General features: G+C 38.7%; 1 protein-coding gene and 1 pseudogene across 1 annotated transcript; one reads left to right on the forward strand and one right to left on the reverse strand.

The window, feature by feature from the left end:
* The first annotated feature begins 4,137 nt into the window (after positions 1-4,137).
* grwd1 (glutamate-rich WD repeat containing 1) lies at positions 4,138-16,343 on the forward strand. The gene is made up of 7 exons (XM_088326963.1): positions 4,138-4,401; positions 6,430-6,547; positions 9,575-9,746; positions 9,817-10,027; positions 11,551-11,696; positions 13,322-13,513; positions 15,797-16,343. The coding sequence occupies exons 1-7, from the start codon at positions 4,179-4,181 to the stop codon at positions 16,103-16,105; spliced, it is 1,371 nt and encodes a 456-aa protein (XP_088183089.1). The 5' UTR covers positions 4,138-4,178; the 3' UTR covers positions 16,106-16,343.
* Positions 13,715-13,884, reverse strand: LOC148372296 (U2 spliceosomal RNA; annotated as a pseudogene).
* Positions 16,344-16,474: the final 131 nt, after the last annotated feature.

Below are 16,474 nucleotides of genomic sequence, written 5' to 3' on the forward strand. Positions count from 1 at the left end.
TTACCATTGCTCATCACATGTAATATCTTCATCATCGTTAATAGTGCTACCTTTCGCTGATCGCTCTTCCTCCCATTTTCTCCTCAGCGAGTTGTTGAGTCCAAATGAGACAAGAACCAAACTTCTAGAACTCAAAACATTGTTAGTGCAACACTTTTACTGTAAAATCAAACTTTACCTTAGATACTTTGCAGTGTTTTCACGATAGTTCCCCAACAATATTCTAGTCTATAATAATTCCCATTATGGCAACGAAATAGTGTAGTGTTCGATAGCATATCTATGTTCATTTGCCTTCAAATAGATTTTCATCCTTCAAATATTTTCCGTTAATTTGTATAGCTTATCTATAATAATACTGTCACATGTTTTGCACAATGCTGACAACTTTAAATTATGATGACTATTCACCAAATGCATATTACACAAACCTCAATTGCATGTAACGTCTTACATGCAATTAATTTTTTGTGCAAATATTGTATCAATTATAACTATAACCTTACCTTCTCTGCTCCTTTACCTTACTTTGTAGATGGATTGTAATGCCAATTTTCATTGTCAGTCACAATATGTTAACCCATTTCTAACTATATCGGTAAAGGTATATTCTTATTATAAATGGTTTGCATATATATAGTGTTTTTCAAGACTATGAGGAACTCCAAAAACACTAATGTGATGTTTTTCATACTTTTGTCTCAAGTTTTTCATATCCAATTTTCAGCGAATTATTTTTTTTCTTTAAATAACTTTTCCCTTTTACATTCCTTCTTTCTCTTACTTGTATTCCACTTGCTCTTTTCCTTAACGATTCACTTTCTTTACCCTTTTTTTTCACTTCCTTTTACCAACTCTTATCTACTTGCAATATCCTTTCTTTTTTTCTCGCTCTGATCAGTCCACATCTTGTGTCTCCATCCTTTCGTGAACTAATTCAGCCTTCAATCTGATCTTCGTGCCTACTTCCTTTAAAACCTTTCTTCAGAACTTCGAACTTTTACTGTCCATCTAATGAAATGAAATGCATTTATATAGCGCTTTTAAAGTCAAGACTTCCCAAAGCGCTTTACATTGTGCTTCACATTTCCCAATAGCGGCCGTGCAGCCATGAAAGGCGCTAACCTGCTTATTGGGGGTACTAGGGGTTCAGTGTCTTACCCAAGTACATTTCGACATGTAACACGGAGGAGCCAGGATTCGAACTGCGATCTCTTGATCCCAAGACGAGTCCTCTACCTCCTGAGCCACTGCCGCCCCATCTAACAACTTCCTTACATGCTTTGCCAACAATACATTCCCTACATAACACTTTTTTCTTCTGCCCTTTCTAACACCCTTTTCAGGTTACCAGCCTAAATGATAAAAATGACGTGTATTGATCTACGAGTCATTTTATCATTTTTATTCCCCTCAATGAATTTTCTCTCCATATTCATTGAAAATAATTATTCGCTCTATTTCGATAATTTTGTACAAAACACCTTTTATCTCTATTGGTCTGACCCATTTTCTTCCTTTAACTAAAAAGAGAAAAACAAAAATACAACAACCCTGGTTTTATAAAAAGAAAAAATTCATCGAATAAAAAATTTTTTTTTTATTGTATTAATTTGGCAATAACTTCCCCCGTCTTTGCAGTCCTTAATTTTCTAATTTAGAACTGAAAACCGGAATATTCTATCTTTATTTTTGTTATTGTATCTTTGGTAAGTGTTATTCTGGCATTAACTTCTTTTAACGCATCTAAAATAACTCAAACATAAGTTTTCTAAACTTAGCACACCTAAATTTATCGTTTTCCAATTGAAAAAACAAAAAAAAATTTCGGACCGAAAAAAAATATTTTTTGGAACCCCTTAGGCCCGCAGGCGTTATGTTGTACACCGTTAGCGCCAAACGCCGATTTCCCAAAAAACGAACGTTTTCGATTCCTAACGCAATGTTCTATCGGTTCCACCCAAAAACAACATATTTTAAACGGTCTTACTGTTAAAAAATAACGTTTCTCTCGTTGCAATGTGCGCTTCCGTTTCCCTTTTGAAAATGCGCGCGCTTTCTCGTTTGCGGCACTTTTCTTCGTATTTTCCTATTTTTCTTTCTTTTCAGTTACGTGGGCTGATTAAAAAAACAGTACAAACAAACATAAAACAAGAAAAAAAAAGAATACAGGAAAGACTACAAACATTTACACATTGAACAAACATAAAACATTTGACAAGACAGAGTGGGCCCACACAAAAAAATTAATTTTAAACCGTGTACACTTTTTTATTAAGCCATGCAGTTTACTTAAACTTTATTTTATATGACCACAGATGGATCCGGTCTTTTGTTCCTAACAAAAGACCATCCATGGGAAAAGTGGGGGGTCGTTTCTGTACCCTCCCCCCGTACTCGTTCCCACTTCCGTCCCAAATATGGGTTAGCATTGGGCATTTCCCGTCCCGAGGCCATCCACCCGTCTCAAACAAAAAGTTTGAGTATTTAAAATACTTCGTATTTTATTCTGATGCCTTATGGGTAATTTACTTAGCTAAGGTTTGTAATGGCTTCTCAAGCCCACATCTGGCGCCCTTCCAACACTACGATCGCTATGCTGGGTCATGTTCTATTTTATCTTACTATAAAAATGGCTTCGTTCTTAAAATTATTCCAAATTTTATATTAAAATGCATCTCTTACCGACCACTTCATCCTGGTTCGTTGACGATGCCGCTGAGTTTGAAGTTGATCTCGAGAAAAAAAGTTTCCTTTGTTCTAGACCACGTGGTAAACTGGATTGGTTTTTTTTTTTCGTTTTCAACTTCAAAATACTACGTATCATCCCGGGTTTCGGCACCAAAAATGTTAGGGTTAATATTTTCGTAGGTTAACCCCAAGTGATCAATAAGAGAGGCAAAATGTAGTTTTAGAATTTATTAACTGCGCAGTGGTAGACGAATTCAAAAAAGTTTTAGCGTCTCCTATGTTTCTCGTGGTGCAACCCGGTTTTGTTCAAAACGTGCGCATGCGCAGAAAGTATCAATGACGTCACACATACGTTTCCGGTTCAAAGTTCGCCCATAGATAGCAATTACAAACGATGTCATAGCTTTCGGTACAAAACAGCAGAAAAACGAGTTGTAATACAAGTCAAGCACATCAGGATTATTTGTAACATAGAAGACAGAGAAATACACAATTAACTAAAAACGATTAGATTTGACAATATTAGATACAAGTAATATTGACGATATATTGTTGTTATTTTCAATGTTTTTATTTGGTGTACCAGAAGTTTGTGATGCATTAGGTAATAACCATAGATTTTCAACCTCAACCAGGTGGCGATTTCCCTTTATGACCATCACCGCAGTTGTGTTTAATATCTTATCCCGGGGTAAACTGTATTTTTTTGTAACCCCAACTACTCTAACTTTTTCCAGAACGAAAAAGTAAACCTTTGTCAAAATAATTTAAAAATAATTGGATCACAAGATCATTTTTTGTTATTTAAACCAGTTGTATGGAATTTGAAACTTTTTTACCCTGTGTCACAACCTGCTGGCTCCTTTCATCATTGCAGCTCAATCAGCTTGTACATGGTGCGCATACAAGTACATGAATTTCTAAAACGTGCTCGAATAAACTTTTTTTTTCGTCTTTCTTGAGGTTCGAGTAGGAGTTTGTACTCTGAAGCAGGCCTCTTCTTACTTTCACCATTTTAATGCATAACTAATAGAAACAAACTAACAAAAACACGTGGACGGTCAAGACATCAATCTCCAGCACTACCCTTACCTCCTACTTCTTGAACCTAATGTGTTCTGCCCCGAACAGCTTTGCTTTAAGCAAGAATGTTGTTGTAAGATAAAAACAGTCATTATAGATGCAAATTGAGCGTACAGGCTTTTTGGACTCATTTGGGCATTGTTAAAACATACTTAATAGAGAAAATATGTAACTTTCATATTTTTAAGGACACCTCAAACGACACACCCCACCTCTAACTTTTAAACGTCGATTCCAGGACATAGATGTGTGCTTTTTGGCTGACAGTCATTTGTGTAGTTCCAGTACACAAGAAATGGGAAAAACGTGGGAGGAAAAAAAGGGCAGGGCGGTTGAGCGACAACACACGTGAGCGGAAGTTTTCCTTCTTCTTCGTGGTTTCCTTCTTCTGCTCGTTTGCCAACATGTCCGCCTCCAACGAAGACACGTTTGCTGAAGAAATGGAAGAGCAGGATGAAGACGCTGGCGACAGCGACGACGACGAGGGAGTCGACATGGAGGAAGAAGAAGAGGCTGAAGGAGACGGTGAACAGAAAGTTTACGTTCCTGGAATCGAGCCGCTTCAACCGGGAGAGGAGCTACAGATGGATCAGTCTGCATACCGCATGTACCACGAGTGTCAAACAGGCAAGGGGATTGTTGTTTTTATTTGTGCAGCATAATAATTGAAACAGGGTCTTTTCCTTTACTCTACTATTTCATTTGTTTCAATTAGTTTCTACATTGAACACAGGAACAGGGCAAAAAAAAGGAAAATAAAATTTTAAAATAAACATAAGCCAACGCAGAAAATGATCCATATTTGGAGCATTTTTTGATCCCAAAACATTGTGCATTGTCCATTAGTGACAGAAGAATATAGATTAGTCCCTCAAAGCTTAGCACTTTGTCTTTTAGAATGTCAATTTTCAGTAGATTAAGTATATATATTTTATACTCATTGTAATTCATATTTTTGCGTGGTTTTGAGAGATTCTATATGTTTTAGATGACATTGACTCGAATTTGAATTGTAAATAGTTAAAAGTTCTTGTATTACATTCTTACCATAGCACTGAAAGTTCATATTTGTAATAATGTTGTTGTGTAGTTTGTTTTTAGGGATTACGTGCTCCTTGGCTTTAAAGTTGCTTGATATAAAAAGTTTGAATAAAGTTCCCTAAGGAGTGGAAAACATGATGGCTAGCATAATATAGTACATAATGCATGTTTCATTCGTTCATTTCATGCATAATGTTACATTATTATTGGTAGTATATTAGGTTAAGCAACCCCAAAAAATCTGAAGAGACATTTGAGAGTTGAGCTGAGAGAGCCGGAGGTTCTTATCATAAATAGGTTGCACATTTCAATATAACATACCTTGTTTCCCCATATATTAGACAGGTTTTTTGAGCATTTAAAATCGTGTACACCATATAACATTTTTTGTATGTCAAAACAAATTGGAATAACATTTTTTTCTACATAGTCTGTTTTACTGTGAATAAATAAGTGCCTTGTTGTGTTTGTAAGCTTTATTTTCTCTTACCAAAGGAATTACATTCATTAATAGGGGAGCAATTCGCTGAAGTTGACGCATATGAAATAACCTTGTAAACCATCAAAGAGGAACTGACATCCTGTTTTAGCAACAATCAAAAAAGCACCGTTGATGATATTTAATAGTGTAATTTTCTAAATCACAGATATGAGTATTCAATTAATTGAATTTAAAATTCATATCGGTGATTTGGTCTTTTTACTCGCCGTTAATATATTTTAAAATCGTAAAGACCGTGAGCATGTCAATATATTCTCATGGCACTAACAGATTATATTTCTTTTAAAAATATATCACAATGACCCTAGTGAGCCAGATCAGGTTCCAGGCTCCTCAGGTGGTGCTAAGGGAGATCTGAAATGTGAATTGCAAAGTTAAAAATTGGACACTTTTTTACATAACGCATGCGGTTAGAACAATGAACATGTTTGAGTAATGGATCGAACTTCTTTAGCAGACTTCAGCACCTATTTTATATCATATTTGCCATTAAATTTCCATGCTTCCAAAAATTCCACAAATAGCTCAATGTAATGGCAAAATAAAAATTAGGCTGAGTCGATTTCTCATTTTTTTAAAAAAAATCAATCCACATTGTTGTACTTTTCAATAATTTCAAAAGATATTAAAAGGAATGACTCATAAAATTATTTCCAACATGGCTGTTAGTCTCTGTTTTTTTGATTGACCTGACTCCGGGCCAAAAGCCTTTTTTACCGTCCCTAGCCCGCATTAACCTATAAGGGCCAGTATTGATAAGGACAAGATCGTGTTTTTTTAGCTTCTAATATCTATAGCCAACCAAATGAAATGATGATTGACGCATTGGTTGGCCAATGAAATTCCCAACATAAATGAATACAATTTTTGTATGTGTATTCAAATCAGAGCAGAAGATAAACTTGCGCAAATGCTACTCTGCATCTATTTTTTCGCACCATTACGTATATTACATTACTTTCTTGAGGACATTCTACAAGCACTACCATATAAATATTGCATTCTGATCCTAATATTTTTTTTACTACGTTGTTATGAATGAGAATTCTAATTCTAAAACTACAACTGACTTCTTCAGGAATTATTATTTGTTTTTCATTCAACACTTGCAGGTGCTCCGTGTCTGAGCTTCGACGTTTTAACCGACAACAATGGAGAAGGCAGAAAAGAATTTCCTCTTTCGATGTTACTATGTGCGGGCACACAGGCAGAGACAGCTATGGCCAACAGGTTGGTGTAAAGCATAGACACAACAAAGTGTAACTTCTCGGCCGACAACCTTTTTGCTGTATATTAATGCTTTGTGTGAGACTAGTGGACAAAAAAACAATGTGATATGATATTTTACTTATTTGATTTAGTTATTTCCTTCAGCAGCTTTCCACACCAGTGTTATTGCATGGGAATGCTTTAGCAACTAATAGAATGAGCTCAGTTTTTTAATTGATTTTAGAGTGTTGATTTTGAAGCCCACGGGATCATCTGCTCTGCTCGCATATGGCCACAAAACTGATAGATAATAGTCCTAAACGTGCTGTGAAAGCATATTGGTGCTCTGAAGGCCAATAAATGTCCGTCGTCTGGGCTCAAACGCCCCCCAGCCCCAAAACTATGTTATGGCTCATTCAAAGTGAATGACTGCTGTGGGAGTCCTATTTAGGTAGGACTCGCAGTCCTGGTTCATCTATTTTATTGATTGCAAAGTTTTGAACAGTTTGTGCAGTGTAACACTGTATTAGTTATGTCCCTGGAAATGCAAGTAATAAGCATACGACTACATGTATGTGAGAAATCTTTGAGAACAGCTGATTTTTTTGCATAGATTTAATTCTTAAAGTCCCAGCGTGTGTTATACACCACCATGTAGTTGTGTAGACATACTTCATTTGTTTAAATAAAATATTGAATCGACTAATAAGCAAAAACACAGGTTTGTCGTATAAACAGGATTACTCATAGGTTTGGAAATTTGCAATTACATGACAAATACTTGGGTTGCACTCAAAGAAGTGGGTATATTTGGCTGCCATCCTACAACTATGTAAGCCTGGTCGACGAGTTTGTGAAGTTGGCATGTCCTAGTGGTGCGTTTAAAACCCAACTGCTAATTACCTTACACAGGTTAGCCCTTCACGTGATTGTTGGCATGTCCCGCGATTCTGGCATCTATGACTTCTTTTCCACAATTTTCTTCTCTGGCCATTCATGTCAGCCTCTTAGCTGCAGACTGTGGTTTGCCGCAAGCCACTATTGCCATTGTTGGCTGCTACATGTAAATAATTCTGTGTCCTTTTGTGTGACACCCTTTCCACAGCTGAGTCCCATGATTCAGGCATCTTCCAATTTTTCTCCACTTTTTCCTTCTATAGCCACTTATGTTAGCCACTTGGCTTCAGGCTATTGTTATTGTTTGCTGCTCCTGCTTTGTCCTTCAATGTCACTTGCCTTCCACAGCTGCTCATGCAAAAGTCAAGTCAGAATTGTTTGTACAGCCCTTAATCAACCAACCTTTTACAGGCCTTTTTAATAGCTTTTCCTGCTGGTCACCAGAAGTAGCCCCTTACACCATCTTTGACCAACACCAGCCCATAACTCTTTTCATTAACTGTGTTTTTTATTGTTTAAGGGCTATACAAATAAAAATGACTTGACTTGTTGTTGCTTAAAGGGATTCTACTGGACCCTTTTTTTCAGCTTGGCACAGAACGTGTAGTGTTCCTCCCCACAATCATGCAGATATGTCTGAAAATATTCTACGGGCCAAGGATTTAGAGGATTTGATTTTCAAAGTATACAGTTTGATCTCTTTATCTCCCTTTATCTGAGCTGGGACGTCACCGGAAGATGATGAGAACCCAAACAAATGGTGTGTCCCGTTGAAAAACAGACAACAGCGAATGTATAGTGCACATTTCAGCTTGGAATAATTTGAACTTTGCTTATTGTGTCGCTGGGGGACTTCTGTCTGTTTTGACCAAGTTGATCATCAAAGGGTGGGCTCACCTGTTGTTGTAGACTGCATGCGTTCCTTTTTTGACTTTGCCTCATTTTAGGTATTTGATTATGACTTTTGCTTGTGTTCTTGTCTGGCAATCAATATAATGGTAAATGGTCTGCGTTTATATAGCACTTTTCAATGTGCTTCACACTTACCTGTTCACACACACACTAATGGGGAGTCAGCCATGCAAGGCGCCTACCTGCTTATTGGGGGCATTGGGGATTCAGTGTCTTGCCCAAGGACACTTCAACATATAACACGAAATCGCCGGGAATCGAACCTGCGACCTCTTGGTCCCAAGACGAGCGCTCTACCTTCTGAGCTAATGCTAATGCTCGCCATTTGTTGTACCATTGCTGCAACATTCTAGGCATTTTCCACAAAAACTACCAAAACTTGGCTTATAACACTCAAAAACTTCAACTAGTTAACATGTAAACGAATAGGATGACTTGCTTGCTAGAGTGCCGGTGTGCTTCAGATGATGTCAGAGCTCAGAAAGTCAAAAACAAGACTGACTGTCTTCAAAATGCATTATCTGGGAAAAAATGGAACATACTAATGACATATGTATAGAAATGATGCAAGAAACATGTACTATGTACTTTCTCACATTTTGTATGTTTTAGAATTTTGGAATCCCTTAAACACCAGCTTTCTTGTCCTGTCACTAGCTGACATTCAGTCTTTTTCATGCAAAAAATATGTAAATAGGCTTCCAGATTTTGCAAACCTGTAACCTTAGTGTGTCTTTTGCTAATGTACACGCTTCAGCTCCATTCTAAGACAACCTCTAGTGGTGAATTACTACACACTATCACTTTAAGACTGTATTTTGAAGTTCCAGGACTGAGGTGTAAGAGCACAATTGCATAAAAACTGCCCTCATATTTCACCTAACTTGTCAAAGCTCTAGAGAACTCTCAGTTGCGGCTGCGCTTCATATTTCATCTCCAAACAATAACTTCTTGTCGGGTAATTCGTGGGTTGGTTTGCTTTATTTCCGTAAGCTTTATTTTTTCACTTTTCACAGCTGACAATGGCTGGCAAAAGTAGCAAAAGTACAGATGGAAACGATAACTAATTTTTATGATGGCTTCTCTCCACAAGCTGTCCCAGTAAATCATTTCAACAAAGGAGCCCCCCTGGACTTGTGTTTATTTTTTGGTCCTCCATCTTTTCCTCTTTCCCATCTTAAAAAGCATGTGTGTTACTTGAGAAAAAAAATCAAGCCATGTTTGTGAACTTTCCTGCAGACTGCTGCTCATTCGCATGCACAATCTTCACGGAACAGAAAAGGAAAAAGAGAAAGAAGAAGAAGAAGAAAGCAGCGATGAGGACAGTGATGAAGATGAGGAGGATGAAAATAAAAAGCCACTGATGGAACTGGCCATGACTCCTCATTTTGGAGGCATTAATAGAGTTAGAGTATGTTGACATTTCTAAATTGAACCCTTTTTTCTGCTCAGAGATTCAGATTGTGAATATAATTTTTCAGGTAACACGGCGTGGGGACCAGGCACTGGCGGCCGTCTGGTCCGATAAGGGACAAGTGGAAATATTTGATTTGAAACCTCAGCTGGAGGCTGTCCACAGTTCAGCAGCAATGGCAACATTCATGAAGAAGCAGAAGGAAGCCAAGCCGCTCTTCAGCTTCTCAGGTCACATGACTGAGGGCTTTGCCATTGATTGGTCACCGGTGGTTCCTGGTAAGTGCACTTATTTTCATGCACACAGGCATTTTTACTTTCTATATTCCAACTCTGGAAATTTTGCGCTCACAAACTCTTTTGACTTATCGTAAATTAATAAGAAAAGTTTGGTTATGGCGTAAAATACAAAAGAACCCTGGGATACAATATTATAGTGGAGTAGTGGGTGGATACACGGGGGGAAGACAATGGCGGTGGATTAAAATTTAAACTGATATTAAAATTTAAATTGCGAACATTCTCATGCCCATAGATTTCCTTGCTTTAATGCTTCCTTATTTTTTTTTATAATATACCTGATAGTCGATTTTCTTTTGGCCATGCAAATTGGAAAGGGTAGTGATTTGTCAAGTCATGTTTATTTGTATAGCCCTTAATCGCAAGAAGTTATTAAAGGCTGTAAAGGCTACAGACTACCATAACACCGTCCCCTGATTTGAAACCTACATGAGGGCAAGCAAAAACTAAAAAAAAAATCAGCATGAGGAAAATAAAGAAAGCATGTAATCCCTCTTCCAGGATGAGCAGGTTGCATCAATAGACGGATATCTTCAACATGAAATGTGTTTGCTCTCTTCATATTTCATGATAATAGTAAGCTTTGATTCTATAGTTATCGTGTATTTGCTTCTCCCTTTCGCATGACTGCAAGCCTTGACACCCATAGCAAATAAATACAATACCAAAAAACAACATTGTTGTGCTGACGCTCAAATTCGTTAAGAAACAAACAATATTCTAAACGGAACTAAGAGATAGGGCATTGAGGGAGATAATTCAGCCAATAGCAAATCAGCATTTTCATGATTCACGAGTTTAAAGTGAATCAATTGTGTTCTACTTGTATGATGATAAAAATGTCAATTATTCATTCTTTTATTAAATCATCTAGGTTAATAAAGCATATCCACCTCAAACTCTGAGAAAATTAAAGACCGGCAACAAGATTGGCCGATATTGACACTGATGTAAACAGTTCATGATAGTCAAAACAACAAACACCTAACCGCAAATCCTTATTTTAAGTGTCTGGTTGGTTGGTTGTTTGGCTCTCTAACAACTAGGGTCATAGGGGCACCATTTCCTGTGGTGTGTCTTGGGCAAATACAGCGTGGTGGCCCCAGACCAATGAATGTTTCCACCCGGTCTCAAACTGGGGACCTTTCGCATGTTAGGCAAATCTGCTTTCCACTGCGCTACGGAAACACTTTTTAAGTGTCTAATAATCTGAAAACGGAATAAACCAACAATAGACCAACAATTTAAATGATGTTAATCAATACTAAGATATCTTAGCGACACGATTTATCATATACACGAATACCACAAGGTTTAAATTTTTCCATGTCTATTTTTATGTCGTTTAGCTGATCGAATGCTGTAAAGATGGGGTGAAAATGTTGTGAGGCGGTATCGCCATATCCCAGGGGTCTACTGTAGTCTTGTCTTGTAGGCAATTTAATCTAGTCAAATTCTCGGTTCTTCCGTGTGAGAGTCAGTAAATGCGCCCGTACTTGCAGGTCGTCTGGTCAGCGGCGACTGCAATAAGAACATCCACGTTTGGGAGCCTCAAGAGGGCGGAGCCTCGTGGAGGGTCGACCAGCGGCCTTTCAGCTCACACAGCAAGTCGGTCGAGGACCTGCAGTGGTCGCCAACTGAAGCTACGGTATTTCATCTAAAAGAATATCGAGGGTCGGACGCCAAAAACCCTCTACTACAATGTCAATATGATCTACCTACTTTAAAAATGAAAAAACATACTCATAAATATAGCCTATTGAGTATTATTTGTATTAGTATGTTGATGCATCTTGCATTACTGCGTTAGTCCATATTTTACAATACACTATATTTTTTTGTCATTACCTTATTGTGATGACTTGCGCTGAATCTAATCTCCTAGGAATGAGGAGTGTAGATCAGGGCTCATGCCTTCAGCTGTATTTTCAGTTTTGGAGGTTTTTGAAGTTTCTCAAATCACTTCACTGCAGCTCTGAGAAGAGATATTGCATTTTTTCACCAAGCTGATCATACTGATCACGTTTGTGTCTTTCCCTTGTAGCTGCATGTTAAGATCAGTCATTATGTTAGTCAAATCTGTTTTGCTTATTCAAGCAGCCACTTACTGTCATGTAATTGGTTGTATTCGGCATTTTTATGCTCACGGAAAATATCCCTAATCTCCGCAAAGAGCTGTCCTGAACATTTTCCCTCTACTTAGCCATCTCACGTTCGTGTGCAGGAAAGGCTCTGAGTGCTCAGAGAATCAGCCTTCTCCACGTAATAGCCAAAGAGATCTGGCGCAAATGGAACTGTTGACACATCCATTATCTTTCATGTTAAGGATTTTTTAGCAAAATGCTTGCTGGTGTAGCATACACTGCTTAGTAACTTGAAACGATTTTGACGGGTATGTATGCACATGCGGGGTGACCCATGTGTTTCCAATACCATATAAAAACTCGGGCCGCCCGGGTTTAATTGGTCCTCACCAGGGATTTGTAAACTTGTATTGTGAATAACCTAATGTTTTTAAATCTAAATTTACTCAAATGTAATCAAAATAACTAGATTTCTCATTGAGAAAAGATTGCAAAGCAATTTTGTGCTTTTTGCACCCTGAATTTAAAATTCATATCTGTGATTTCGTCTGTTTACTTGTTGATTACATATCTTAAAATAATACACCATTGGGACAACACTACTGTATTTTTATAGTGTATTTTTCGTGTAATTAGATGACGAGCTTACTTTTCTTGCATTAAACTTCTGTTTTGTTTACCATGCTCTGTCGGTGTGACTTGTTTTCTGTGTCATTGCCTTTCATAACTAATGTACGCACGCCCCAGGACATGCTTCCTGACCCACCTAGAATGTCCACCCACTGGGGTCTAACAAAGTTCTATGGGAAACACTGCATGTGTCAAAAATGGTCATATGTCAGACTGGCCAGTCAAGTGACATATTTTATAGTGAGGAGAGGGTAAGCTGCCGTTTATCCTGATAGTCCTATGTGCCCTGAGAGGGGCGTGCGCTTTTGTATACTATGAGAGGGGTCTACTGGAAGTGGACGTGGCAGTCGTCAGGCTGCTACGCTGTCACGTTGCTTACGAGCAGTAGTCGCGCTGCAGCCATATTGTTCGCAATGATCACTCGATAAGCTTTCAATCCAACCAAACGAACGGTCAGTCAGTCGTTGCCTTGTGATTTACCCGCACTGTCGTTGCGATCGAAATATTGGGCAACCCCTGCTCTCCTATATCCACCTGAATGCAAACTTGTCTGTTCCAGGTTTTTGCATCATGTTCAGTGGATCGTTCCATTCGTGTTTGGGATATTAGAGCCCCGCCAAATTCAATGCTGTCAGCCAACGAAGCCCACGAGTCGGACATCAACGTCATCAGCTGGAACAGATCGGAACCGTTTCTCCTCTCCGGTGGGGACGACGGGCTTCTCAAAGTGTGGGACTTGCGGCAGTTTAAGGTAAATCAGCTTTATTGTATTTGCAGCCTTGGGAGGGGGGGAGGATTTTTTTAAGGGGTATTGTTCTATTCTCTTTATTACTTAGCCATTATCCGTTATCGGTCAGTTCATTATACGCTACAAAGCCAAGGTGCCCGGGACACTTACTCTCAGCCAAAAGGCCGAAAAAAGGTCCTAGCCCCAAAGCCTTGCTGCAATCATTGCGAATGCACCGCTCCCGGAAGTACTGCAATACCGGGCAGATGCGTGGAGTGGACAGAGCAAGCTCTTGTTCCATCTCCGGGTTGCAAAAATCAAATCATAAGCAAGCTCAATTTCAGAACCACAGCTGACTACAGCGTAACTGAGTCACATTAATACAGTGAAGTTATAGGGTCAACGATGTGACAGAGTTAAACCACCAAAGAACGACTGTAACCACAGGGGACGTGTTATTGAGGCTTTAATTTTCTTCACTGGATGCTGAAAACTCCCAACAATACAATACACTGCATTAAGAGCATGTGTCAACGTTTGTACTGTATTTTAAACACAATAAATTATTAAAGAAAGACAATTTCCAGAAGGGTTACAAGTGCAACCGGCTTAGGGATTTATAACAAAGTGCTATTTCCATCGGTATTCTGGTAACAAAAGCTATGAAACCTATTTTTTAAATGCATTTTTAAAAAATATATTGTAAAATTATGTTTTACATCTAAGAAACTAAATATGGTGTATACTGTTTTTCCCCCAGTATAGTGAACTTACACTGATCATTTTAAAGTGGCATTGTGTGTTGTTTAGCACCTTCTAGTGGTAAAAAAATCTTCATTCATTTAGGGAAAAAAAACAAGTTTGATTTACAGACGCTCCCCTACTTACGAACATTCGAGTTACGAACAATGGTACATACGAACATTTTTTTTCGGTATGTCGAAAAATATCTGGACATTGCTGTAAGTTAATTTTGTATGGTGTGCACCTTTTTCCGAGTGCAAGACATTACTGTAGTGCATCTTTCCGCCGCTATCGGCGTGTGACGGCGCTCTGAGAGGTCACCCAGCATCCACCCGAAAGAAAAAAAATCTGTTTCCTTTTCCTTGTTGGTGTGTAAACATCCCTCCTCCATCGGCTCGTAATCCCAACGCTGCCACCAATGCAGCGTGTTATTTTGTGCGGGTAATGAATTGCTCCTCGTTCATGAAAAAAACTCAAACACTTAAGGTCTCTTTGGTGAGCGACAACCGTCACGCCCGTCCATTGTAAACACACCAAACTCTCTCTAAAACTAAACTCTCGCGCTCCCTTAAACTCTCGCACCTATTCTCGGGACGTTTGTCATGCCCACCTCAAATTCTGCGCCTACACTATCTCCAGCGCGCTAAGAACTTGGACAATTTTATTGTTTGCTTTGTAGCACTCGTTGAGGGAAAGTGTGAGGGGGAGGGTCCTAGTGACTTTATGCTCATCAGCACAATAATTTTTGATAGTGTAGCATGAAATCAATGAAAGTAAGTAAAGGCCTAGTTCAAGTACAGTCCAAAGGCCAACCCAAAAGACGTAAAAAAGAAGCATTTACTAGATTGCGTCGAAGAAATGCACGTACCGTATTTGCATGTGCATCATAAGGAACTTGACCGAGGCTGCAATGATGACGCAAGCCAGGAGAAGACGAACAAAGGTAAAGTTAAAAGTTTCGTAAAGCTCCTTTAAAATGTAATTCCCTTTCATCAGGTAGTGTCATACATGCAGTCCCCTGTCAAAATCAGGCCTGCCAGGGGTTTGAGTCCGTTCTGTGAAACAAAGCTTGAAGCACAAGAGAAAAATGAACTGCAGTTTTCAATATGTCCAATGGCTGGTGCCAACTCCAGGCACCACTTCCATAGCAAATTTAGCTGTATTTCTTTCTCTCCCTCTATTTTTATCTTTTTTCTTTTTATCTGTCTTTTTCTTTATCTCTTTCTATTTTCTTTCTTTCTCGTTTTCCTTATCTATCTACCTCCCTTTCTTTTTCCCCCTTTTTTTCCCCCTTTCTTTCACTCCTTCCATTTTTGGCAAGTCATTTTTGCTTTTATAGCCCTCCTCTCTGCTTTCTTTTTCATTCCCTTTCTATCTTCTTTTCTTTTTCTCTCTGTGTCACTAGTTCTCTAATCTTTTAGTCCACCCCCATGATAATTTTTTTCTACAATGAGGCCCACAAGCTTAAATAAGTTTGACACCCCTGTCTAACATTTGTAAATTTGACATTTTATCTTCAAGGATTCTCCAATTTCTTTTACATCTAATTGGGTTTCTGTTCAGACCGGTCGGCCCGTGGCCAACTTCAAGCAACACTGCGCTCCCATCACTTCAGTGGAGTGGAACCCGGCAGACTCCAGCGTGTTCGCCGCATCCGGGGCGGACGACGTGGCCAGCCAATGGGATCTTTCAGTGGAATCGTACGACGCAGGCGCTAGGATGGACAGCATGAAAGACCTTCCCCCACAGCTACTCTTCTTGCACCAAGGCCAGTCTGAGATCAAAGAGATCCACTGGCACCCACAGATCCCCGGTGTCATGATATCCACGGCGCTGTCGGGGTTCAACGTGTTCAGAACCATATCTGTATAATTTACGATGATTTCTCGTTTTTGGCGTGCCCATATCTGAATGGATTACTATTCAGAACCTTCATTGTCCCTGTCCTCGCTCGTTTTTCAGCATAAACTGATACGATATGAAAGAATTACGATGAGAAGCAATTTTCTGTCCTTTTTGTGTTACTCGGACACCTATTCCTTGTTAAGTATGAAATATTGAAGATCAACTTCCATTTTTTTGACAGATAAAATTGTAGCTTCCATTTTTACTTATGTGTATCCTTCTTTGTGTGTTTCAGATGCTTGACATTTTAAATATGATTGCATGATTAGTATAAAGCAGGGGTGCTAACCTTTTGTAGCGTAGAGCTACTTTTTTGTTAGAGATTATTGCAAAGGG

This window comes from Urocampus carinirostris, chromosome 2 (assembly GCF_059441175.1).
Source record: "Urocampus carinirostris isolate Australia breed hairy pipefish chromosome 2, RoL_Ucar_1.0, whole genome shotgun sequence".
Lineage (NCBI taxonomy): Eukaryota > Metazoa > Chordata > Actinopteri > Syngnathiformes > Syngnathidae > Urocampus > Urocampus carinirostris.